The sequence below is a fragment of the Brachycentrus maculatus genome, unplaced genomic scaffold, assembly GCF_059751285.1.
Source record: "Brachycentrus maculatus isolate JH-2025_06_01 unplaced genomic scaffold, ASM5975128v1 h1tg000311l, whole genome shotgun sequence".
Taxonomy (NCBI): domain Eukaryota; kingdom Metazoa; phylum Arthropoda; class Insecta; order Trichoptera; family Brachycentridae; genus Brachycentrus; species Brachycentrus maculatus.
Window position 1 is genome coordinate 875,980 of NW_028281061.1, and position 25,836 is coordinate 901,815.

Here is a 25,836-nt window from a genome sequence, read left to right on the forward strand (position 1 = left end):
CATGGTTTGCGGGTGGTTTTTTCATCAACCCATACCCTAATTACCCTAATCACAAGTAACTGCAAACGCAACACTGATCTGTACAATATTTTTTGTCATCTTGCGCTAAAAGTAAGCAAATAGAATGCTTATAAGTGTCTCCCGCTCTACCAACAGTATGTTAAAGACCCTTTTAAGCGTTTCCCACAAACAATGTGTTAAAATTAGTGACACCAGTTTGAAAATGATTCTGAAGCAACAAAAAAATCTTGATTTCAAATAAAGTTCCTAATTTGAAAATAATACAAGTGAATAAAGAGCCATTTACACTAGACGTAAGGCACTGCCTTTAGAGCGCTTATGCACTACACGGAATTTCCATCCAGCAGTCCGTTTTTTTTTTTAATAAAAGCGAGTATGATAGTTTAGCATGATCGAATTTACGTGCACCGATCCATGCTAACCGGACTGCCGGACAGTAAAATTCCTGTAGTGCACAAGCGCTCTTACACTAAGCCATTACGACTAGTAGATCGGCGTTTAGGTAGGTAGGCAATCCACCAAGCGCATGGTGGAGGAATTTTTTGGCACCAAAAGTTAGAAAGAGTTGTAATCATTGGATTGACTTGAAAAATTAGCTCGAGGTCAGAAGTACATTATCTCGGAATACCTATTTATAAAATCAATATTAGCTTGGCTTTGTGGAATATGTTAAAAATTTGCCTTGGGTAAATGGCCTGTATTTTTTTTAGAATATAATTTTTTTTGACATTTCAACATAGATGAAGAAAAATATGGAAGTCTGGGCATTTATGGGGCCCATACTTCCATTCATCTATGTTGAGATGTCAAAAAAAATTTATAAAAAATAATTGGAGATAAGATTTGTGAACAAGTATTTGGACACACTCAAAATGTTGTAAATAGAATATGTGGTTGTGGTGATTGATGACTGCGTCAAGGGTCTTCAATTAATCGTCGATAGGGTGAATAGGTACTCTATGCACATGGGGCTTACAATAAATGTATTATGCAAAAGTTCATGCCCAGATGCCCAGCTACCCTTGACGTTGAGTAATCAGCTCATCGAAAGGGTCGAGAGTTTCAAGTACTTGGGAGTGTGCATAACTGAAAATGGCAGCCTTCTAAAGGAACTGGGAGTGCGATTAGAACTCGCAGGGTCCACATTTAACAGTATGAAGATCAGATCTATACTCGGTGAAAACCAAATGCCGTCTATACAATGCCTGCATTGCTCCTATTCTCTTAAACGGCTGTGAAACATGGCACCTTACAAGGGCCCAGAGCAGCTTTGAGAATAGTTGTCTGTGAAGAATTTTAAGCGTGCGGTAGTTTGACTTTGCGAGGAATGAAGAGTTATAAGGCTAGGACGCAGCAAATCTTTGTCACAACTGTTGTCAAGAAAAGGCGATTCAGTTAGCTTGGCCATGTACTCCGCATGCCTACCGAGAGCCTTAATCAAGCTTGCCTCTTTTACAAGGCATCAAGTTCGCACCGCCCAAGACGACCATTGATGACAATTTATCGGCAGTTCTCGTCAGAACAGAACAGAACGGGACGCGGACCTGCCTTGGGAGGATGCAAGGGACCTGGCAGCCAACAGAAAAGCCTGGATACAGTTTGTGGACTCCACATAGGGAGCAGATATGATTTAATAATAATAATAACAATATGTGGTTGTAGAAAGTAAAACATCTGCATAAACTTTTTACCAAATCAACAATAAATAATGTGTGCCTACTCATTTAAAAATGAACTTGTTACAATGTCTTTTAAAAAACGTTAGTAAAATAAAACTTTAACTTCTTTTTAATATTATAGTGGTGTGATGGATAAAGTTAAATCACCCATTATCCAATAATGAATTAATTCTGGTTACACAACATTCCAAAATTTGAGTAATGAGGCTTTCAACCAAAGGTACAATGGTAAACATTACACAGTGTACAAAATGATCACTTAAGCCAGCCAATGACAGGTTGTAAGCCCTGTAAAAACCCAGACTTCCATATTCCCATCTCGATAGACTTTTTCATGTTCAATGAGAACATAAAATAAATTCAGTTAACTTGATTCTTAAAATTACGCCATGAATCCCATGATTAATTATAAACCTTAACTATGATTCCCTTTCTGTCAAAAGTCAGCAAAAAAAATCCACAGTAAGAATTATGATCTGCATTTTAAAATGTGTATTAAACACAAATATTTATATATTTAATCATTTGCGTGTTATAAGTCATCTCATAAAAATAAATTATTTTTAAAAATAGTAATGGCTTTTCTTCTTTTATTCGTATGCGTAATACGTAGATACGTATTCTAGTTTTCCTTCTCAGCAAACTCCTCATTAATGATTTGATGCTACAAAATATAGTTTTCACATAAAAACAATAACCATTAAATTAACTCAAATTCCTTTGTAGTTTATTAGTAAATTTTAATTATTTTTTAAAGTTTTTCTCTCTCGATGAATTGCGTATTTATATAAAATACACGTTATTTTTCACTTCTGAATTTTTATTTCCATGTCGTATGAAAGATTTTCTTTTCTCGTGTACAGCAATTTCTATTACCCGCTTATTTTGTAGTGTTGCCAGAGCATTTCAAGTGTAGGTACTATCTATGGATAGTACTTTGTTCTTTGAAAAATAAATAAAGAAGTTATTTTGTATTGTTATCTTATCGGAAATATTGAGCGGATATTGAGGATTATTTAAAGCTTACTATATAACTCTTGTCAAAAATAAAAAGGATTTTTTTTAGAAATATTTTAAGGACCTACCTATGACAGTATTGTTCATGTTCAGTAATCTGTCGCCAGAGTCGGTATGTGTCATTCTCATGACATTTGACAGCAGTGATATTAAGGCTCGTACAAGGCTTATATGTAAATTTGTTTAATCATATTATCCCAAAATGCCCCTAATCAGTGTTTAAAGGTGCTTTAGTTTGTGATCGATACTTGTTTTGATTGAATAGTTCATTCGTAACAAGTCCATGTTCAAGCGAGAAGTTGTCCTTTGGCGGAACCATTCCCAAAAATTGTCACGCGTATGCCTCAAATGGAATATTTTTGTTGGGAAGGCTGTTGACTGTTAATTGCGTAAATTAGCATTTGGGCGATGGCCCAAATTACCGAGTATGGCTACGTCCCTAATCCTGACGAAACAGAACCCGTAAGTAATGTAGAACTGGTTTATGACTAACTGTAATTCAAGTGTCAACTATCCTTAATAAGAATTTCTTTAATCAACGTCTCGTCTTTCAGAAGTAATGTTTCCTTTGTGAGGTGTACATTCCTGTATAGCATTCAATTCACTTATATCTTACAAATATCTTACAAACATGTATATCAACTGAACTGATTCATACACAGCTAAAATGTTTTCATAAAATAATTCTCTCATATATGCGTTATAATAATCATATTCTATGTTTAAATTATGAAGACCTTTTATTATTTTGATTCAGTATTATTATTCAACGTTGCTTCACCCTGCCATATATTGAATTGCTTTATTATTGGTTTAATAAAATTATTTCAAGGTAACATTTAGTTAACATATACCTGTGATTGTTAGTTACTTCCCAAACATACTCTTACTAATGTATTGTTATTTTTTGACGGTTTTTTTTAACACACTTCCGGTGGGAAAGGTATTTCTACCTCTTCGGTCGATTGATGCTTATGGACAGGAAGGGTATTTTTACCTTCTGGGCCAGCCTCATATCACAAAGACAGAAAGGAAGGAATTATCCAGTGTTTTTATAAGAATATAATAAACACATCTTTTTGTTAAGGTCTTAATTGTATGTAAATAATTATCAAAATTGCAATGCAAGTCTTCTTTTTATATTTATCTTTGAGTCTCTGGTATTCAATAGTTAAGAGACTAGAAGGAATGTGTATTTGATTACTCATTTTTATCGATTGTTACGCGGTATGATTGATAATCCTGAAACTATCCGGATCATTGGTCTGTATGTTCCCGATAGTTACATAAGACAGCGTCGGCATAGATTGTTTCCCATTCCTATATACAAGACCAACCTGCCAATGCCTGTAGGAAGAGCTACCGTTATGTTGAACAACATCACATTGGATTTTGATCTGTTCCATGTGTCTGACTGAGCTTTCCGAAGCGGGATTCTTCTAGACCTTTAACAAGGGTCTTCTTGCTTACTTTTCCATGTATACGCCTTAAATATTTTGTTTGTAATGTATATATTAATTTTTGAATAAATCAAAATTAAAATTGAAATACATCGGTATTTCAACAAAAAGACCTATATTATTGAATACCTGACACTTGGCAATGAGTTTGAGGATTAAAGAAAAAAATCACTGAGAAAACATATTCTTTTTTATTATTGTTTTACTTAGAAAATACCACTATTTCTTAAAATCTACTGTGACACGTGGTTCGATGCATTCCGCTTCATTTTCAAACACCGTATGTGAAGCTAATTCTAAATTTTGTTATTGTAATAATTCAATTCCTGGAACAAGGGATTTATGACCCTAAAACACAAAACGAATTTATGTCTCCTACTCAACTCCTATAAGCAAGCGAGTGAGAGATGTCGGCTGTATTTCATGAAAGCAGGTATAGACAAGTACAGGGCATAGACAAGTACGGGTATAGACAAGTACAAGGCAGACCGTAATAAATATTTACAAGTGCATTTAAGAATTTTTTATTCAAATATTTTTATTATTTTCAAATATATAGCGATATATTTATATATTTTTTAAATGTATTTATATACTATAAGCACAACCTGCCCACCAATTTACACTGTTAATCAGTGAACACTCGTCACACTAATTTTTAGTCGGTTGGAGGATATTTCCTAGTTTCTAAAAACCCATAGACGTACTAATCGATTTTGCAAAAAACAACATTTTTAACGCAGATAAGCCCGTATTCTTAATAAAACATGCGTATATCCTATCAAATACATCCTACTCCTAGATCCAAAAATCTCTTCTTCTTCTTCAAACCCTTATCTGCACCCGATGGTGCATAGGGCACTGCATCATATAAACGCAGTGTTATCTTGATCGTTAACACGTGAAGGAAAGGTGATCAGCCCTCCGCTTCAATTACCTGTCCAGGGTAATATTGAATAAATATTAGAGTGAAAAAATCTTCTTCTTCTTTTTGTAGATCCTAAGGATCTGTCTGGAAGTCTGTCTACTGACATTCTGTTAACATGCTCATTCCAGTATCGCCTTCGTTGTCGTCCCCACGTCACAATATTCTTCGTCTTACACACGCTCCGGATGTCGGTGTTTCTTACTCGGTCTCGCAATGTGTTTCCGTATTTTTTTTAATGAAAGTCTTCATCTCGGAGATTCAAAGTCGATATTTTATTCTAGTAAAAAAATCTTTTTTATTTATTTAACCCCCCCTGGGAATGGAACCCGGAACCTCCAGTACGGTAGCCAAGCGTGCTGACCTTACACCATGGAGGCAGAAAAGAGGGAACAAAACTGATTACCTGGTCTTGATGTAATTGATAATCAAATTAACACTGTGTTGATTTGATGAAGTAGCCTATGCTTTATTGGACGCAGATCATGGTTGGTATAACCGCATATCACATTTATCTGAGGAAGCGTCGATATGCCAAGGATCATCATTTTCTTTTTTCAGTATTATAAATGTACAAATTATTATGAGTCTGGTTAGTGTCGCAGACTTGGATTCATATTTTGAAAATAGTATTGCATTGAAATATTTATGTTTATTATGAGAATACAGATATTTATTTCTAAACTAAAAAAAAAATATTTACAACATTTTGAGTGTGTCCAAATACTTATTACAGTCCAAATACTAATATTTCTTTTAATTTTTATGTCTTTATAAAAAATATATTTAAAAGTAAATTATCAGTTAAACACGTTTCGAAGACTTTTACACATATATATCAAGTATTAAAAATAAACTTGAAAATAATACATATGAAAAATAAACATAATATTACAGCAAAGCTAGGTTAATTTTCATTTATAAATTGCCCTTAGCGTGCAAGGTATAAGTAGTTCAATGGGATGTGAGGATTTCTTAAAGTAAGTTAATGTTATTTTCTTCCGAACACTGACCAAATACATATCGCTCACTCCTTTCAAGAACGTCATAAATAAAAAACCGTCAATTTCCAGTTGTGCATGTTTTTGGAATGCCCAGAAAATGTACTATATCCCAGCAAAAGTGGCATATTTTTAACTTAATATTTATCGGCTACAAGGCAGAAAGTGTTGTTTTTGCATTTTGAAGAAAAGGTATTGTTTAATTATTTTTTGAAATATACTAAATATTTTTCAAATGGCGAAAGAACCTTCAGGTTTTACCTAAAAAGATCTGTTGCACAGTAAAAAGTTCAATAAGTGGCTTGATGTTTATTTTAAATACATTGTATTATATTTTTAAACGTTCTCCTGAAAAATCAAGTTTTTTGATTTATGACGTTCTTGAAAGGAGTTATAGGAGCGATATCTGGATTATCTCCAATTAGGAATTATTTTTTACATTATTTTTGACATCTCAACATAGATGTCTGTGCATTTACATACAAATGAGTTTCTGCTTAGTAAAAAGCTTGCCTCTTCCCACCATAGATGTCTCTCGTGAACTCTCTATCGAGTTCAAGAACTGCGTATCGAGTTTAATGAATATATCTAGAAGTTCCAAGAATTTGAATAGTGTGGTTGTCAATCATGGGTAGAATTAGTAAATGTTGCATGTGTGTAAAGTGATACTTAAGCCTATAACGGTCGTAAGCCCTGTAAATGCCTAGACTTACATATTCTTCTTCATCTATTTTGCGATATCAAAAAATAATTTTCATACAAATGTTTGAAAATGCCATAACTATGCGAAACAACTGTCACAATATTAATTTCGATGTGTTTTTTAAAAAAATACAACTTGGTAGACTCAAAAAAATCTGTGTTTGATTTAAAAATTAAAATATAAATTAAAATGGAGTTCTACAAATTAAACACCAAATCAATTAATAAATCAAAAAGTTATGTAAGAAAAATATGTTTATATTGTAAATACATTGATTAGTTAACCCAAATTTATGAAAAAAATAAACTGTTTTTCTTTGCTATCCCGTTATTATATTTATATTATTATTTCAGACGGATGAAAACTCATGTTTACTGCGGTTGAAGGTTGTTGCCGGACATGCTCTGGCCAAAAAGGACATATTTGGCGCAAGGTAATAATACCGATTAATTATTTTACATTTTATACATGATTCTTCTTCTTCTAACCCTTATTCGCACCCAATGGCGCATAGGGCACGGCATCATATTGACGCAGTGTTGTCTTGATTGTTACTTACATGAAGGCAAGGTGATTACTCCTGCGCTTCGGGGACCAGTCCAGGGTAGTATTAAATAAATATTAGAGTGTAAAATCACTAATATTTATTTTCACTCCCCCCCCTGGGAATCGGACCCGGGATTTCCAGCACGATAGCTAAACACACTAACCTTTACACCAAGGAGGCGGACTCATGATATACATGATTAGTGGAGATGATTCAAGTTCTAGAAAAATGTATCTCAAATCTAAGTATTTCTCAAAAAATTACGTAAAAATGAGTACCTAGTACGCTAAATGTAATTGAAGTTCAGTATTCAATTATGTTAGGATGCTTGACTATGAATCTTATGTCTGGGGTTCGATTCCCACCAATTGCAAAATTAATTCAAGGACGTTTTTACTTCAATTAGTCTAAAGGTGGAGACTGACCGGAGGATTTCGTCATAATGTAACGTCGTAAAATCGCTCGTGGCGAGCATCAGCGAGCATCCGAAACTATGGATGGAGCCCTCGGCTCGCTGTACTGACTATACGAATGCTCGCATTGTAACGTGTTACGTTCGGGTCAGTCTTCACCCTAAGTGGTTTTATTAATTTTTATATCATCTTTCTCCGTACTCTATCTTACCTGATGATGAGGTTTCATAGGCTATTCCTTAAATCTGAAGAATTAGTGTTTAAGCTCCATACAGCTCTGATACTCGAAACATTATCAGACTCATGTCGGCTTTAGTTATGATACATTAAAATTCTCTTTTCCTCTGTCTCTCTATGGATGGATGCAGAGTAATGTGAGTATATTCATGTATTTAGGGTTACCATATTACAGTGAATGCCATAGATTGGAGACCAAATAGAGAAACTGTCACTATAACCTACAAATATTTGTGGAAAAACTTTTATGAATATTTAATCGGCTGTCAAGATGATCATTTGGTATTTGTATTGTTAAAAGGTCACTTATAATCCTCCAAAATTTGCTTTATTGATCCGCTACATTTTTGCAAAGTTACATAGGGTAAACATGGTAGTTATTGCCCTCTTAAGCTATTTTTTATCTTTGAGTAGTTATAGAATTTTGAGTACTTTTAAATAGCATAATATATGTATTAGGGAATATGACCGTATTGTCACATTTCTTTTGAATACATTTTATTCTCTTTTGATTTTTATCATTCTGGAGAAGACTGTGTTAGCTTAACTAGAACACATTGCCCCAACCTTTTGTTTTTTTTTCAAAAATACTTATAACATGAAATCGGAATAAAGTTTTTCTCCAAAAATCAAAGTGCTATTACTGCCCACTTTTTAACTGTAGAAGCTACAAGAGAATGCTGCATCAAGTAGCTAAAAATTTTCGTTAAAATAAATTTATTGTGTGTATTAGTTTTCGTGTAAAAATATGTTATTATTGTATTTTCTGCAATTTACATTTTTGTGAAATTTGTATCATAAAAAAAAACTCACTTCTGTGGGACCATTTTTTTCATGGTAACTCACTACTAGACAGATGAATTACAATTTTTCTTAGGTGTATAGCTAGAGCAACTTAATCCAACTGTTCCTGACAAAATATTATATCAGACACTGGATTATTCACCCTACGGATGATATATCAATATTGTAGGCGTCTTTGCTTGAGATGAAACATCTATGGGTTTTTATACGAAAAAAGATTGAAGTCTGAGCATCCCAAAGCTTACGACTTGCATTTAATGACAAATAATGGGCAGTATGGTGAATGTTACACAAGTGTATAATGTGATCACTTAAGCCAGCAAAATGCCAGGTCTTAAGCCCTGGGATACTTACATGGAAGCATCTTCTTTTGTATAAATAACTATAGGTGTTTCATCTATAAGTGAGTGTGTGTGTGAATATTAGCTTATGTACCAGAAACATTAGACAATTTTTTTTGCTTCCATAATATAAAATCTCTAACATTCAAATTCCAGTAGGTGTCTAATATCAGATCATATTTAAATATGAAATCAGTAGGGCCAATAACTGGCAGGGTGCCAATAACTCACCTGTTTACTGCGTGGAAAAGAATATTACTCACTGTCATTGCATAAAGTTCACCCAATATGCTGAAAGACAATACTAATTCATTGGGATGTTAAAAGCCAGCTGTGCTCGATGATCTGTAATTCACAATAGATTTTAAGAAATAGCTGTATTTAGTAAGTGAAACTTAAATTAAAAATGAATAGATTTTACCACAAAGTGACTACCGAATCAATTAATGAAATCTATAATTCTGTTGGTGTACTTGCTGTCTAGTTATACACAATGCAAGGGTATTAAAGTTAAACAAAATAATCTCCAAAGTGATATTTTTTTATCTTATGTAGTTTTTTATTTATTTACATTTAGTCAAATAACAAGAACCAAATATCAGCAATTACTAATGATGCCGCTCCTTGCTGGAGTTTGGCAATTTTCATTTTGCTTGCAACTACTTTAAACACTGATTTAATGCTACAGTGAAAGAAATTTTTATCCAGGATATACTTCTTCTTTCTTTGCTGAGTTAACTTTCTACTTTCCCTTGTAGTATAATAGTATTACTTAGCATTTCTATCCCCTATTAATATGGGCAAAGGACTTAAAAAATTGGTTTTTTTTATTTACATTATTTTATAACTTCTGTTACATTTTTTTTATTTATTAGTAGATTTACCATTAAACTAAGGCAAATCCTATAGTGCCGCTGTAATTTTTTAAAGTCACTGTAGTGCTACATTATTTTTGTCACATATAAAAAAAAGAAACACTGCCTTGCGGGACTAGTTAATATGACCTACACATAAGCGGTTGTCTCTTATGTAGATAGATATCCACTGAATGCACATAGATTGCAAAAGGGCACATTTAAAGTGAGTAGTTACAGCGGAATCCGCTTGTTTTGATAACAATAACCAGCTGACAATATTAAGCATAAAATTAATAATAAGCGATTAATAACATTATCAGCGATCATAATAAGCCGATTCCTCTGTGTTTGTAAAAAAAATTGCCCATTTTAGAGTTTCACCATATAATTATATATGCATTTTGCCATCACATAGACATTTTTAGGAATTTTAATATGCACAAATCAATCCATCTATTTGTTTGACACCGCAAAGCAAATTTTCTGACTTGTACTAGAAATCTTTGACCGTGTCAGACTTGTCACATATCCATATGCAATTGGTGAATTTTTACCTGAAGATTATTATATGACCTAGAATTTTGCATTTGACCAATGTGCGGAAATTATTTTCAGTGGGTCTCGTCTGCAACAATTCAGTTGACAAAGAATTTGAGGATGTTGATGTCTCACGCGATTGTATGTTTTATTTTCAGTGATCCGTATGTACGAGTTGATGTTCACACCATAAATGGAGACATTCTGGTTGATTCAGTTTTCACAAAGACCAAGAAAAAGGTAGACATATTATTTATTAAGATAAAATGCTGTGGAACCTTAACGTGATGAACTAATTTGGGAATGGTTGTGTCCGATTGAGTTAAATTTCCACCATATAATTAAATACAGCAACAAATGTTTAACAAGAAAATGCCTAAGAAAGTACATTTTGATTGAATAGGCATTTTCTTTGAGTTTCATAGTAAATTATATTATGTACCAGGCTTGTAACCTCAGAATTGCCATTTTTTGACTAAGAAAAACACAAAAATACTTTGTGCAAATTAAAAGATGGTTTATTCAGTATGAAGTATTGGCCCTCGATAGCTACACATTTTTCCCATTTTTCAAGAAAGTTATGCATACCCTCCCAGTAAAAGACCTCGGTTTTTTAGGCAAACCAGTCGTCAAGGCATTTTCAGACATCTTCACCCTTTTTTCGGTACAAAATTCGACATGCACAGAAAAAAAACTATTTCACTGTATGTTATTAATGTTAATATCCACTGATTATTGTTGAAAGATGTAAAACCTGCAAAGAACCTTATGTCATTTTTTGAAAAATGGCTCCATTTGCACTAAAAGGTGGCGTACCTTTTAGCAAACAGTAATTCTGAGGTTACAGAACTAGTATTGAAGAAATCAATTTTACCTCAATGGAAGCTAACCAAGGGTGGGCTGCCAATTTTTTCAACAAGGAGCTCGCAGGTGGAGAGGGGGGGAGGCGTATCATTTTGTTTTAATTATCCAAAGTACATAATAATTAAAAATAACAAAAAATACTTAATATAGTCACTGCTAAAATAGTTAATTATCAAACATTGGCATTAAGCGTTCTTAGGCGATTGCAGACAATTGGTACACTTTAAAGACAAAAAACAAATAGGTCTCTTTTATTTCCCGCGCATCCCTAATAAATATATTATATTTCTCGAGAAATTTCAGAATGCAAAAAAGTTTTATGTTTCACAACACATTTAACTGAAATTGCATTCATGTACTGATTTCATCAGAGAGTATTGATTTCTCTTAATTTAACAAGGGGCTCGCTGGCCAAAGTCAAATTTAACAAGGGACTCGCCCGAGCCCCTCTGAGCTCCCTGCAGCCCACCGCTGACTCTAACACACCTTCGTATCGTCTTGCTCAAACTTGTACGCGCATCAGTATGCAATGTTGGTATTCTCCTATCCCTCTCACATAGTGCCATTTCCTTTCTCATATTGCAGTATTATACGCCTGCGATTCAACCACATATCCATGGCCTCTATTACCCATTTAACCTTTTAACTGCGTTAATATCGTTCCTAAGAGACGCCCGTGCGCGGCGGTATTTTGCCGTTTTTTAAATGATCACTTTTATCATGTATTTAGTTAAGAAACGATTTATTTTCCTAAACAAAAACGTTCAATGGGATTCATTGTGCCTTTTTGGTACTCTATAATACACTAGTGTCACATTATTCTTGAAATATATCGTAATATAAACAATAAGATCGTAACATAAATAAATCAAAACAGGCATCCGTGTGTCACTCTTACCCACTGGCGATGCGTAGCATCGATAGTGAGACAGATATAGGGCATGATTATGGCGCGGACTAATTACCGACCGCAAGAAAAATCAGGGATCTGTTCTTTTATTTACCCTTGTGATGTTACAAATTATTAGTCAGATATTTCAACAGATGTCATAAGGCCAAGGATTGACGTATTATTTTATCTATAATTCCACACCATGAAAAAATCCCTCCATGTTGAACTGAGGTTCGAAACTTGGAGCAAAGTAAAAACACATACGGTTATGTCAGCCGCGTATGGGACATGTTTTATGAAAACACATACGGTTATGTGAAACATGGAGTTGGCAAAAGAAGGATGAAAGTAGACTGAATGCAGTCGAAATGCGATCTCTCAGAAGAATGTGTAACAAAACGATGTATGATAGATGTGCGAATAGTGAAATAAGGAAGGAATGCAAAGCTGAGATAAGCATTATCGATAAAATTAAGAAAGGTGTGTTGAGATGGTTTGGACATGTAGAACGAATGAGTGAGGAAAGAACGGTAAAAAAAATTTATGAGGCGAATGTTAGCGGGAAAAGAAGCAGAGGAAGACCGAGAAAAACATAGCACGATCAGGTATGCCAAATACTTGAAAGTGGTCAGGTTAGGAGTCGTAACAATCGGCGGGTATGTATGAGGAGATGCATGAACGTGGAAGAGGCGAAGAATGTTTGCAAGGACAGAGTGGTGTGGCGCTCTATTCTCTCTGCCTACCCCTGCGGGGAAGCGGCGTGATGGTTAGTTAGTTAGTTAGCATACGGTTATGCGAGCCGCGTGGATCCGGTTAAGGCCATCATGGCCCATTCACGGCTAAATATATGCATTCCGGGCTCACTTCAATTCTAAATTTCTATTTTATTAATTATGATCAATAACATATTTTCAGATATGTTAATTGTGGTAATTGTTGTAATCCATTTCTTTGATTACATCTCGCAACATTTTGTTATCTGTATGCGTGTAATGGTGAGACAGTGTCTCAGCCGAGAAGCGGTGATAATGAGAAGTACATGTATCAATGAGTCAGTTAACATTACTGTACAATACTCTGCACTCTGTTATCATTATTAAAAGAATGCTAATTATACATACTTCTATCAGTCTTGCACTCATGTTTTTATTTTATTGCCTTTCAAACTGAACAATGCATGTAAAAATACATTACAATGAATTACAAAAATGTATCTACATATAATAAAATGCTATAACTTTTTGAATAATGGAAATATTTTATTCCTGTTTTTAATTAGTTGTTTTTAATGACCCTGCTTTTTAGCGTGTGGTCAATTTGAATAATAATATTCATTACGAACCTCATAAGCTTGTGAAAATATCTTCTTCTACTTGGTGTAGGCTGTGTGGCCTGTTTTTAAGAGGGATTAGCCTCCTGCAATGTCGATTCCCAGCTGTCAATACATCTCTTTGGTGGTCTGCTCAGGAGTCGTCTTCCGTGGGGTCGGCCGTACAGTGCAATGTAGGGGAGTCTGGATGGTTCCGTTGTCCTCACATGTACACATACCATTGTCTTCTTCGTTCCATTCCCCACCTAATGACATCTTCGATCTTGCACATTTTCCTTATCCTGGCGTTCCTTATTCTATCTCGTAGACTCTTGCCAGATATGCTTCTTAGAGTCTTCATTTCTGACACTCGAAGCGCGTTTTTTGTGACTACGGTGTCTGCATTTTTGTGACAATATGTGTGTATTTATACAAAAATACCCTTCCTGCAGGTAACCACCAGACTGCAAAAAAAGTTATGTCACCTTTCCCGTATTTAATGTGCTAAGTTGTTTCATTTCACTTCTCACGCAACTTTGCAGCACAAACAAATATCTTGCAAAGAGAAAAATAAAATTTAAAAAGTAATTTTATTTTTCCGATATATCATCCTGATGAAGGCATTTATTATTTATATTTACATTACAGACAAGGGTGTAAGTTGCAAATTAGAATACTCCAGTAACGGAGTTTCTGAGATGTTCGCAATAAACATCAACCCTTTTGCAAAAACAATTTGTTCAAAAAAAAATTGAAATTTTAACCCCCCTTTTAAGATATTTGGAGATGGTTTCAATCCGCGCTTGCTATTATAAAATGTAGCGTATTATTTTGATGCTATTTTGGTAACAATAACTCACTATCCTACTTTTGTGGAAATCTCTGTACCTGGTTTTGACATCCTTAAATTAATTATGTTTCCGCTTCTTTCATTTAATCATTTATTTTTATTTTTCAGACGTTAAATCCGGTGTGGAATGAAGAGTTTGTATTTCGGGTAAGTTTAGATAATGGGTTAAATTTTCAAGAAAATCAACATTCTTGCTCTGAGGTGTTAAGCAGTTAAAGTATTTTGACTTATTTCTGTTAATATTTTATTAGCAGAATAAAAAAAAATTATTAGCAGAATAAACATTCTTAAATTTATTCTTATTCTTAAATTGATTAAATTGATTAAATTCTCATTCTTAAATTGATTAATATTTTATTAGCAGAATAAACATTCTTAAATTGAGTACATGTTACGTAGGTCGGCAGACCTACACATCTTGGTACAAGAAATGTATTTGAGCCAACAGAAGGAAACTCAATTCTTTTTCTAATTCAAAAACTTCTCAATTTAAAAAAAAAAATTGAATTCATGGATGCTGCAGAAAGATAACATGATTCGAAGGCATGGAGTAAAGTGGTTGTCAATCATGGGTATAATGATGAATGTTACACGTGTGTAATATGAACACTTAACCAGCCTAACAGGTCGTCAGTCCTGTAAATACTAAAGCATAAAAATAACTTTTGTAATTTGAGTACATGTTACGTAGGTTGGCAGACCTATGCATACAAAAAAGCCAACAGAGGGAAACTCGATTCTTCTTCATCAAAGACTTCTCAAATATATTTTTTTAATTCAGGTAAAGCCGTCAGAGCATAAGGTGGTGATGCAGGTATTCGACGAAAACCGTCTCACCCGGGACGACTTCCTCGGCATGGTGGAGCTCCCGCTGGGCGGGGCTCCGCGCGAAGGCTGCTCCCCGCCGGCTCCCGCCCCCACAAAGTACCCCCTCAGGCCCCGAAGGTCAGCGTAAGTAGTCCAAACGCTGCACGCCAACCCCCGCATGCGCCAGATCTCAATTGCTCTTCCCCTCAGTGTTGTTGCTAGATTGGATAAGTATCTATTTTTATTTATTCATTGATTTGGCGTTTAATTTGTAGAACTCCATTTTAATTTATGTATTAATTTTAAATCAACACAGATTTTTTGAGTCTACTTAGTTGTATTTTATTAACAAAAACACATAAATCCCCCATTAGCTACTGTTGTCTCCCATTATTATTGCTGCATGTGTTAAAACTGTCACTTAGAATTGTATAGCTACATAAGGACCGTAGTCCCATTTGATCTTCACATTCGTTTTTTAATGCCCTAACAAGGCGACACAATTGTCACAATATAAATTTTGTATGTGTTTTTGTTAGTAAAATACAACTTAGTAGACTCAAAAAATCTGTGTTTGATTTAAAATTAATAAATAAAAAAATGGATAAGTATCTCCGTGTAAAATGCATGGACCCTTTGATAAGTATGGTAAAACGACATCATCATCCAAACATCAATTAATTCCGAAGTAATGTGTAAAGGTGGGGACTGACCTTCACATTTCGTCGTAACGTAACATTCGCGGCGAGCATCCGTTCATATAGTATAGCTCGCTGTCATCTCAGCCACAGATTCCACGAGTGAAAGAAATAACATGCCGCTAGCACACTGGTAGTGATGAACAGGATCAAATTTAATCTTCTTTGTTTTGCTTGTTGAATTTCTCAGATCTTTGATGATTTTTAACTTATTATATTATGCTTTGACATCTCATCAAAGATGAAGAAGATCATGGAAGTCTGGGCATTTACGGGGCTGACGACCGTCATAGGCTGGTTTAAGTGATCATTTTACACACGTGTAACATTCACCAATTCTACCCATTATTGACAACCACACTAATCAAATTCTCGGAAGTTCTATATATATGAACCAATTTAGAAATATTGTTATTGAATCACTAGAAGATGAAAAGAAGATTTATTGAGCAGAAACTCTTATATTAGTATGTGAGGCGGTTGTCAGCCCTGTAATGATCAGACTTCCATATTCTTCTTCATCTTTGATGAGATGTCAAAAGATAATATGAAAAATAACTCCTGTAATAGGAGGTAATCCAGATTTGTGAAATAGTATTTGGACGCACTCAAAATGTTGTAAAAAAATTAAAATCCTGATATATAAGTATGTACTTAGAACTCGCAGTACCGACTTATTGTGCTTTTTATTAAAAAACAATATTTTGAAGCGTTTAACGATTTGAAATTGTAAAAATGGGAAATTTTCTTTAATGTTATTTTTGAGATCACAAAAAATATGGAGTGAGTAGCTCTAAAACCTAGCTGGCTATGTTAATAAGGGAAGGAAAAAAAAACTGATCACTGTCTTTCAAATCAGTCATGACAACTTTTATTAATTATTTTGATTAAATATTTTATTTTAACCATCTTTATAAACAGAAATAAAAACTAAAATCTCTATTAATTATTTAAATCAAATTTTGGTTTGTAATTGCTTTTAAATTGGTATTAAAGAGTTCCATTTCTGATTCAGTTGCTTCAATACAATTATCGTTTGTTATACATCGTAAGTACAGATTTCACTATCAGAGTTGAGATAACAACACATACTCTTGTTTTTGTATTCTTTGCAATGGTAACAAACGGACACATGGTAAATTTTAACACTGTATATAGAAGTTACAATGATTAAAGAAAACACTTGTTTTTTACCACTTGAGTTTTATTATAGACTACATATTTCAGAAGTTAAACTTCCATCATTCAGGTCTGTATAATAACAGTATAGTTATTATACAGACCTGAATGATGGAAGTTTAACTTCTGAAACATGTAGTCTATAATAAAACTCAAGTGGTAAAAAACAAGTGTTTTCTTTAATCATTGTAACATGTCTTACCACAAATGCCGAAACAATAAATAAAGTATATAGAAGTGTTGTGTCTTTTTATTGTGTTTGAGTCAACTCTGATGGAGTTCTACATACAAGTAGATGAATAATGTTTCCTGTATTTAGTAGAGCCCTAGTATGTATTATTCTGTCTTGCAGACACCAAAGCGCAGTAATAGCATGTAGTAGGTATTTGGAAGAGACACGCAAACAGCTATGCAATCTAGATATAGCAATGACATTTACTTTTTAGTAATAAAAAACAAACAAAAGAGGATCTGTTATAATCTTCTATTTTGAACATTCTTCAAATAACTGATATTTTTATTGATCATACTTTAAGAATATTTGCTGTGCATTCTGCCTTCTATATATTCAACATTAATGTCTGTTTTATGAAGTTTTTTTAAAAACAATACCAATATGGAATTTCGCCCAAGAGCATGAAATAAAATATTATAGTTAATGACCAATAGGCTAGCACTAACCAATAAACAATTTTTACTCAGACTTTGTAATTACAAGAAGCCGTGCATTATTATTTTACAAATTTCAAATTTACGATTTTTAATGGTAAACTTTTCACACAATATTTCGTTTTCAGTATTCAGCTTTCATTAAAAATATCTAATTAAATTTTAGTGTGCTGTTCAAGATAATGTCGCAGAATGTTTATATGTATTTGATATTCGCAGAATATTTATATGTATTTAATATATGTCGCAGAATGTTTATATGTATTTAATATATGTATTTGATATTCTATTTGATATTAAAATGATATTTGCTCCGATTTGAAATTTTGCATATAAGTTTTATGCTATGATCTAACTTTTTTATATCAAAATTCTCCCATAATTTCACAGTGGCACCGCTTTTGCACCCCAAAAATTTCAATATTAGCCACAAAGTAACTTGAATGTTTTTCGCAAATACTTTGTGGCACATTTTATAAACCTTATAAAATAAAATTATAAATTTGTTTTTAACCACTTTTTTATTGGTACTTTTCTTCAACCTGTTTCCGCAATAACCTTGTCATCATCAGGGTTAAACACGTACTGTTACCAGTTGGAAGTCGGCTACTGAAACCGGTTGGAGAAAAATACCAATAAAAAGCGTTTAAAAACAAAGTTCTAGTTTTAGTATATATAATTTCAATATTCATCTAAATCTCCCTTGTTAGTTGCTTCTAATAAATCGGATCTTGAGGCATTTCTGAACGGGATGTGTATTGAATGTATTTTACATGTGTAGTGCTCGGTCACGAGTGCGCGGTCACCTGGAAGTGTACCACGCTCTGATTGGTCCGCCAGCCACGGGCAGCCCCGTCCCCTCCCCCAGCAATGGTCAGTCCTCCGGCCAACCAGAGGACTGGGAACTCATAGAACCTCCTTCTCCGACCGGACACGTGGATTCTGTAAGTTTCCGATGCTTTCGATGAAGAACTGCTTTTTAATTTTTGATTTGTAGGTAGGGAATTAAGCTAGTAGGTAGGGTATTTTTATTTGTAGGTATCTGCCTCCGTGGTGTAATGGTTAGCGTGTTTAGCTACCGTGCTGGAGGTCCCGGGTTTGATTCCCAGTGAGAGGGGGGGTTGAAAATAAATATTAGTGAATTTACACTCTAATATTTATTTAATATTACCCTGGACTGGTACCTGAAGCGAAGGGCCGATCACTTTTCCTTCATTAGTTAACGATCAAGATAACACTGTGTTTATATGATGCAGTGCCCTATGCACCATTGGGGTGCGGATAAGGGTTTGAAGAAAAAGAAGAACAGTTAAACTAAGGCAAAATGCCAATGATGGAAACTGCCAAATATCTCTGAACCAGTTTGAAACAGCAGGGCATAATATGAAACAGTTGCGCGGTATTTAATACCCCAAATGTATGTTTATTTTCATTAATTGATTCGGCGGTTACTTTGTGTTAAAATCTATCCATTTTTTATTTGAGTTTTACTTGGTAAATACCAATATTTAAAAAAATCTATTGTGACTCGTGTTTCGATGCATTCTGCATCATTTTCAAACACCGTATGAATTACGGTCGCAATAGATTTTAAGAAATAGTGGTATTTACTAAGTAAAACTTAAATTAAAAAACATATTTTTTTTGTTGTTTTTGTATTAACTTGAAATGAAACATCTGTCGTTCATCTTTTACAAGAAAGAAGATGAAAGTCTGAGCATATAAAACAGGAGAGATATAAGTTTCATATTAAGTTTAAACAATTTTAATATTGACATCTCATCCATAGGGTGAATAATCCCTTATCTGATAAATAATCAATATTAATATTGTTTTTTTTGTTTGTTGGAAATCTTCTGTTTTTTGTAGAAATGAATAGAACATGCCATGTTAATTTAATTTTTTTAATTGAATTCCTCGCAGGTAGTGGTTAGGGATCACCTTTCCCCTCTCCCTACTGGCTGGGAAGAGAGACAGGATGCTAACGGCAGGACCTACTACGTCAACCATCTCGCCAGAAGTACGCAATGGGAGAGACCTACCCTAAGGTATGTTTAATTTTAACAATTAACAGTAACAGTCAAACTCGTTATTTTTGAACAGATTAAAATATAAACCTTTTCAGCACCTCTTATTCGAGTGTTGCAAGTCATATTAATTTGTTCTATATTCATATTAAGAAAAATCTACAATATGGAGTTTTTTTTGCATACCTAATTCATCTTTTTATGTAACAATTAAAAATATAATGAAATTAGCAAATGAGAAATATTAAAACAATAAAAAATATAGCATTCTCAAATTGTATGTACATATGATTGTACTGCTACAAAGGTACTCTACAATTGTAGTGTTTGCATAATGTACAAATATGTTAACCGTCTGTTCACAGTTATTTTACCTCTAGTTTTGTTTTTTTTTATTTATTTTGTTTTGAATATTGATAGCATTAACTTTGTAGTTCTTATTGATATATTATTTCAAGAAATAAAAATACTTTGTGTTTTGATCCACTCACATTTTTATTAACCAATTAGTTTCGGCAACAACCTGTTGCCCTCTTCAGGGTTTAATTTATGATTTTTATAATACTTTTTTTTATTAATAATAATTTTTTCAATTATTTATTTGGCAGTAATAAATAATTAAAAAAATAATAAAAATAAAAATAGAGGTAAAATAACTGTAAATGTTTTTTTAAATGATTTATTTGGCAGTATAAATAATTAAAAAAATGTATATTTAAAAAAATAAAATAAAATAAAACTAGGAGTAAAATAACTGTGAACAGATTGTAATTGTGATTATAGCGAACACTGAACCAAAAAAATTAAAAACTTCATTTTGCTTAAATCATCAAATCTTCCAACTTTTTCCTTCGAACCAATAATAGTGACCGAAAAATTTATAATATCTAATACCGACAATGTGGTATTCAATACCAGCAATGCAGTTTTCAATAATCAAATACTAACCCAATTTGATAAATCAAACCATTGGTAGTGCCATTATCAAGATAAATATTTTGTTGCAGTAATGAAAGCGGAGATGCAGGACGCATGGAGAACGCCGTCACGGAATTCCAGAGGAGATTTCACATCTCACACGACTCTAGTTCACCCAATGTTGCCGCCCAGTCCACTCAGGTGAATACTAAACACGTACACATCATAACATACGCGTCACACCCGCAACCGCTCTCGGGGGCCTGTTCAGACAATGATATCAGCTTTGGAAACTTGATATCACCTGACCAATCTGACAATCACTTAAGCTAAATAAACACAGCCCAATTTTTTTCCTTTATATGTGGTTTTTATTGATCATCAATCCTTATCTGATTTTCGCTGGTAAGGTTAAACTCTCTACCTTTGGCCATCTCTGGTATGCTCCATTGCATCATTTTGGGTGGAACACATGTGTTAAATATGTTAGGATCTATTTATAGATTTGGCGTTTTATTTGTAGAATTCTATTTTAATTTATATATTAAATATTAAAATCAAACACTGATTTTTTTAATCTACTAATTGTATTTTATTGTCAAAAACACATAAAAACTATATTTGTGACAATTGTTTCGCCTTGTTATGGTATTTTTAAAGTAATGTTTGATAAGTTGTTTGAAAATGCCATAACAAGGTGAAACAATTATAACAAATATTATTTTTGTGTTTGTTTATTTTAGTAGACTCAAAAAATCAGTGTTTAATTTTAACATTTAATATATAAATGTTAGGATATTGGTTGGGGTTAGACAGCAAGACGCACAAACCCTCCATCCTTCAAGAACTTTGGGAATGGAGGTACACTATACACCCTATGAGCACTTGTGCACTACACGGAATCTTATCCGACAGTCCGGTTTTTCCAAATAAAAGCTACTACGACAGTTTAGCGTGATTGCGTACCAATTGAGCACACCGATCCAGAGAAAGACAGACAAGTGCACAAGCCAATCATCCGTTTTTTCATACTAACCGGACTGCCGGACAGTCAAATTCCGTGTAGTGCATAAGCGCCCTATGCCTGACATCCTGTCTGTTCAGATGACTTTAACACTCATTATTCAAAACGAGGAAGAAGTATTACTAATATACTTTTTTAAAACAAATCCTGAGGGTTACATTACACGTTGATTTGTGTTAATAATAAATTTATCATGATAGGAGAATTGCAAAAAGTAGAAGGGGTTGCTTTTAACGGTGAAAATCAAATAAATCAAACAAAAAATGAAAACTGCAATCGTAAGTCAATGAAAAATAAGGATTTAACCGTTTTAGTGCTGAGATTTTTCTCACATGTATGCTAAAATGTTCCTTTTTATTTTTGTGTACAAAGTCAACAATATATTTCTCAAATTTTGACAAATTTTAGTATTTCTTTCCATTTTGGTGGAGATCATACAAACTACTTAAATAAAACAGCACTTTGGGATAAACATACTTTGGGATATATATATATATATATATATATATATATATATATATATATATATATATATATATATATATATATATATATATATATATATATATATATATATATATATATATATATATATCAACTTTAAAAGGCGCATGCTGGTATACAATCTCCCAGCTGGACCGCCAAAATACATTGGTATCATTGTCAGTATATCGACAGGGCATGATTTTGACAAAAAATACCACAGTCGATACATCGTTTCTCAGCACTCTAACAGTCAAATGTAATTAGTACACATGAGAATTATGTATGGATAATATTAACGACTATTTGGCCACCTCCGTTTCCAATAACCTTAGATCCAATATCACTTATCTCATCACAGATGTATGTATCCATTTGTGTTTATGCATTGTCAATTTTGTTTAAAAAGTCAAGTTGACATCTGCAATAAGAACTGAGGTTGCCAAATCCGCAGGTAAATCTCATTTGTACTAATTACATTGATACTAGTAAACAAGCTTTTCTTTAATCCAAATTTTCTCATTGATTTATATTTACATTATTGGGGTTCTCATAGTTCTTCTCTTCACATAAAAATTTGACAGAATATTATGATGATTACTTTTAACATCTTAAGTATTTTATTTCAAAATTTTTAAATTCTCCGAAAAAGATTTGGTGAAATAAACGTTAGCAATGGTTTTTCTATTATTATTTTCCACCACTGCTTTCAGCCCTGTGCTTAAAATAACAAACCAAAAATAAGGTTCACAAGTTTTTTTTCTATAACCAATTTTTTTTTTAAATAATTTTGGTGTTTTTTTTTGTTATATCCTTTTTTTAAATCATTCTTTATTTTTGTCATCATAATAATTACAGTCAATCGTTTGGATATAATGTTTTTTGACTAACATTTTTTTTAAATTCTGGTTTTAAAGTTTTTGCTTGCTTTTCTTTCAATCTATTTCTACAATGGTGTTGATTTACACGCAATTCCTACGCTTGGTATATATTTTGTACAAAATATATATTTTAGTCCATTTTAGGTTTATTTGTACCAAATTTATTTATAAATTAGAGATTTGTATTTATGTATCTTGAATGGGAATTGATTCGAATGTATTTTGTAACTCTGCATTCGTGGTCCGAATGAATGGGCATTTGAAATCTTTGAACCGTCAAAAAGATGTAGACTTGTCGTTGTAGCTGTACTTGCATGATTTGTAATGATTTTTAAAACATTTTGTTGCATGCCACATGCTGCAATGCTGTCATTCGATAACCTCACTAATGTCTCGTTTAAGCATCTAGATCCGGGCGTGTTCAATCATACATTTATAATGATAATGATCCGAGTTGTGCAAAATCGTTTACTACCCTATTTTTTTAAACATATTTCTTTCTCTTCTTTGTTTACTCCGCAAAATGTTGTTCCGACTAAAAAAACAGGACGACGGGGGGAACAGCAATCAAAATAGCCAGATCAATAGTCAGCAGGGGACTCCCAACTTGTCTCCCATCCACTCACCGGAGTTGAGACACAAGCTGACGCAGCTCGCCGAAGAAAGGCGGGAACAAGTAGAAGCGGAGGAAGCGAATGCCCTGCCGCAATTTGAGGAAAATCAACCGGAGAATGTGGAAAATACCGCAGAACAAAATGAAGAAGCCGGTAATGATAAAGATGATGATACCGGGACAGCGGATGACGGCGACAGTACGGATGTGGCTCAAGTTGTCGACGAAAGTGTCGCGCCAGACCGAGAAGCGACCGGCGGTTTGACTATGGACGAGAACCATTTCAGAGACTCCCCTGGAGTCGGGAGTGTCATGGGATCTCCCGTATCTCCTCGTCGAACTTCATCCCAACCGTCTGAAGACTCTTTCCTATCGGAGGTAAGGAGGGAAGAAACTCCCTCGCGGTGTGTGCTTATGTCTGTCTACTATCGTCATTCGCTATATTGCCAACCGCTGTAAGCTATCGCCCGGCCAGAGTCGAGATATCATTTCGTTTAATATTAATAGTGAGCGCGTTTGTCTACCGTACTGGAGATCCGCAGTTCCATTTCGAGAAAGATCACAATAAATATGTATCGAGAGATATCCCCGCATATTATATTTTCCCAAGATATGTCTCCACATACCATGTCTTACTATGTCACAATTAACTCAGAAAATGTCTCTGGATGTTCCAAAATTATTATTGTCAAACCCTCGTCGTTTGCTAGCTAGTAAGAAACACACGAATTCAGTATGATCAGCATTGTGAGCCTGAAAATGTGTTTACACAGTTTTGGTGGTTAAAATGTTAAATACTTAGGCATGTGATGATGTCGCTTATGAAGTGAATATATTTTGATTAGAAAATTCACGCGTACAGACAAAATAACTTCCATACTCTTCATATCTTGACTTTGGCCGCGGTGAAACTCATGTCATATTAAAATATAACAAATCCCAAGCATTGTGTATTTAATATTCACTGTATTCATCTCATATCCTGCTGTGTAAAGTACAATTCGTTAACTCTATTTTTTTGATACGCAAAGCTTCCATTTTATGCTTTCAATCATGGTTTATTGCTATAATAAAATGTCAATCCTAAATTACATGACCCCATCATTTAAAATTTAAACTTGATTATTTTTTATTTGTATTTTGCTCTTTACAGCTTAATTTGTTTTTGTGTCGAATAATTGTTTTGTAGATTTATCTAATAAATAACTTTTTTAATTGCAGTCTCCGTGTGAATTATTTTGAGTTAATGTATTCCGAGATCTGATAATACTTAAATAAATATGAAAACTGTAGATGTATTTGATTATGATGTAGAGTGAGTAACATTTATGTTGGCTGATAGCTCGGATTACAAATTGTCTTTTAGAGAGGTCTCTTTTGGACTTATGTACCTTATAGACAGTAACGGAGGAATAATATCACAAGATGCATAAGTGCAAGCAAGACCTGTCTGTAAGCTGATTTATTTAGCTGTCAGTTGATTTAAATGTTTTTGCAGTTGTTCTTAGTGAATACAATAAAATATTAGCCTGTAGGAATAAGTTTCGCAAGTGAAGTAATTCAAAATCATTCACTAGGAAAATGCTGTATTTGTTTTCAAAACCTTTATACATATAATCTATTAGTGATTTGATTTTATATACACAGCACTCATTTGCCGTAAAAATACTTATATCATAATTGAAAATTGATAAAAAATACTTTATAAAGAATAAATAATAGAAATAAATTATCAAACGGAATTACATATGTATATTAGGAAAATATTGAAGATTTTTTTATTTTTACTTAATTGTCGTTTACTTTATAAAATTTTATGGTATGTTATAAATATATCGCTCACTCCTTTCAAGAACGTCATCAAAAAACTAGATTTTACAGGAGAATGTTTTTAAAGTTCAAAAATATAATACAATCTATTAAAAACAAATATCTAGCCACTTATTGAAATTTTTACTGTGCAACAGATCTTTTTAGGTAAAACCTGAAGGTTTTTTCTCCATTTGAAAAATATTTAGTAAATTTAAAAAAAATAATTAAACAATTCATTTTCTTCAAAATGTAAAAACAACAATTTCTG

General features: G+C 33.3%; 1 protein-coding gene across 7 annotated transcripts in view; it reads left to right on the forward strand.

Moving 5' to 3' along the window:
• Positions 1 to 25,836, forward strand: part of Nedd4 (E3 ubiquitin-protein ligase Nedd4) — a 41,814-nt gene that overhangs the window by 2,045 nt on the left and 13,933 nt on the right. The window contains exons 1-9 of one of the 7 annotated variants that reach the window (XM_088268108.1): positions 2,588 to 3,179; positions 7,160 to 7,239; positions 10,701 to 10,782; positions 14,566 to 14,604; positions 15,239 to 15,408; positions 18,592 to 18,754; positions 19,734 to 19,858; positions 20,845 to 20,956; positions 23,691 to 24,134. In XM_088268108.1, coding sequence (XP_088124234.1) covers positions 3,126 to 3,179; positions 7,160 to 7,239; positions 10,701 to 10,782; positions 14,566 to 14,604; positions 15,239 to 15,408; positions 18,592 to 18,754; positions 19,734 to 19,858; positions 20,845 to 20,956; positions 23,691 to 24,134 — 1,269 coding nt within the window. In that variant the 5' untranslated portion in view covers positions 2,588 to 3,125. Of the gene's footprint in view, positions 1 to 2,587; positions 3,180 to 7,159; positions 7,240 to 10,700; positions 10,783 to 14,565; positions 14,605 to 15,238; positions 15,409 to 18,591; positions 18,755 to 19,733; positions 19,859 to 20,844; positions 20,957 to 23,690; positions 24,135 to 25,836 lie in introns of those variants that run through there. The other 6 variants (XM_088268109.1, XM_088268106.1, XM_088268107.1 and 3 more) reach the window with 6 other exon arrangements.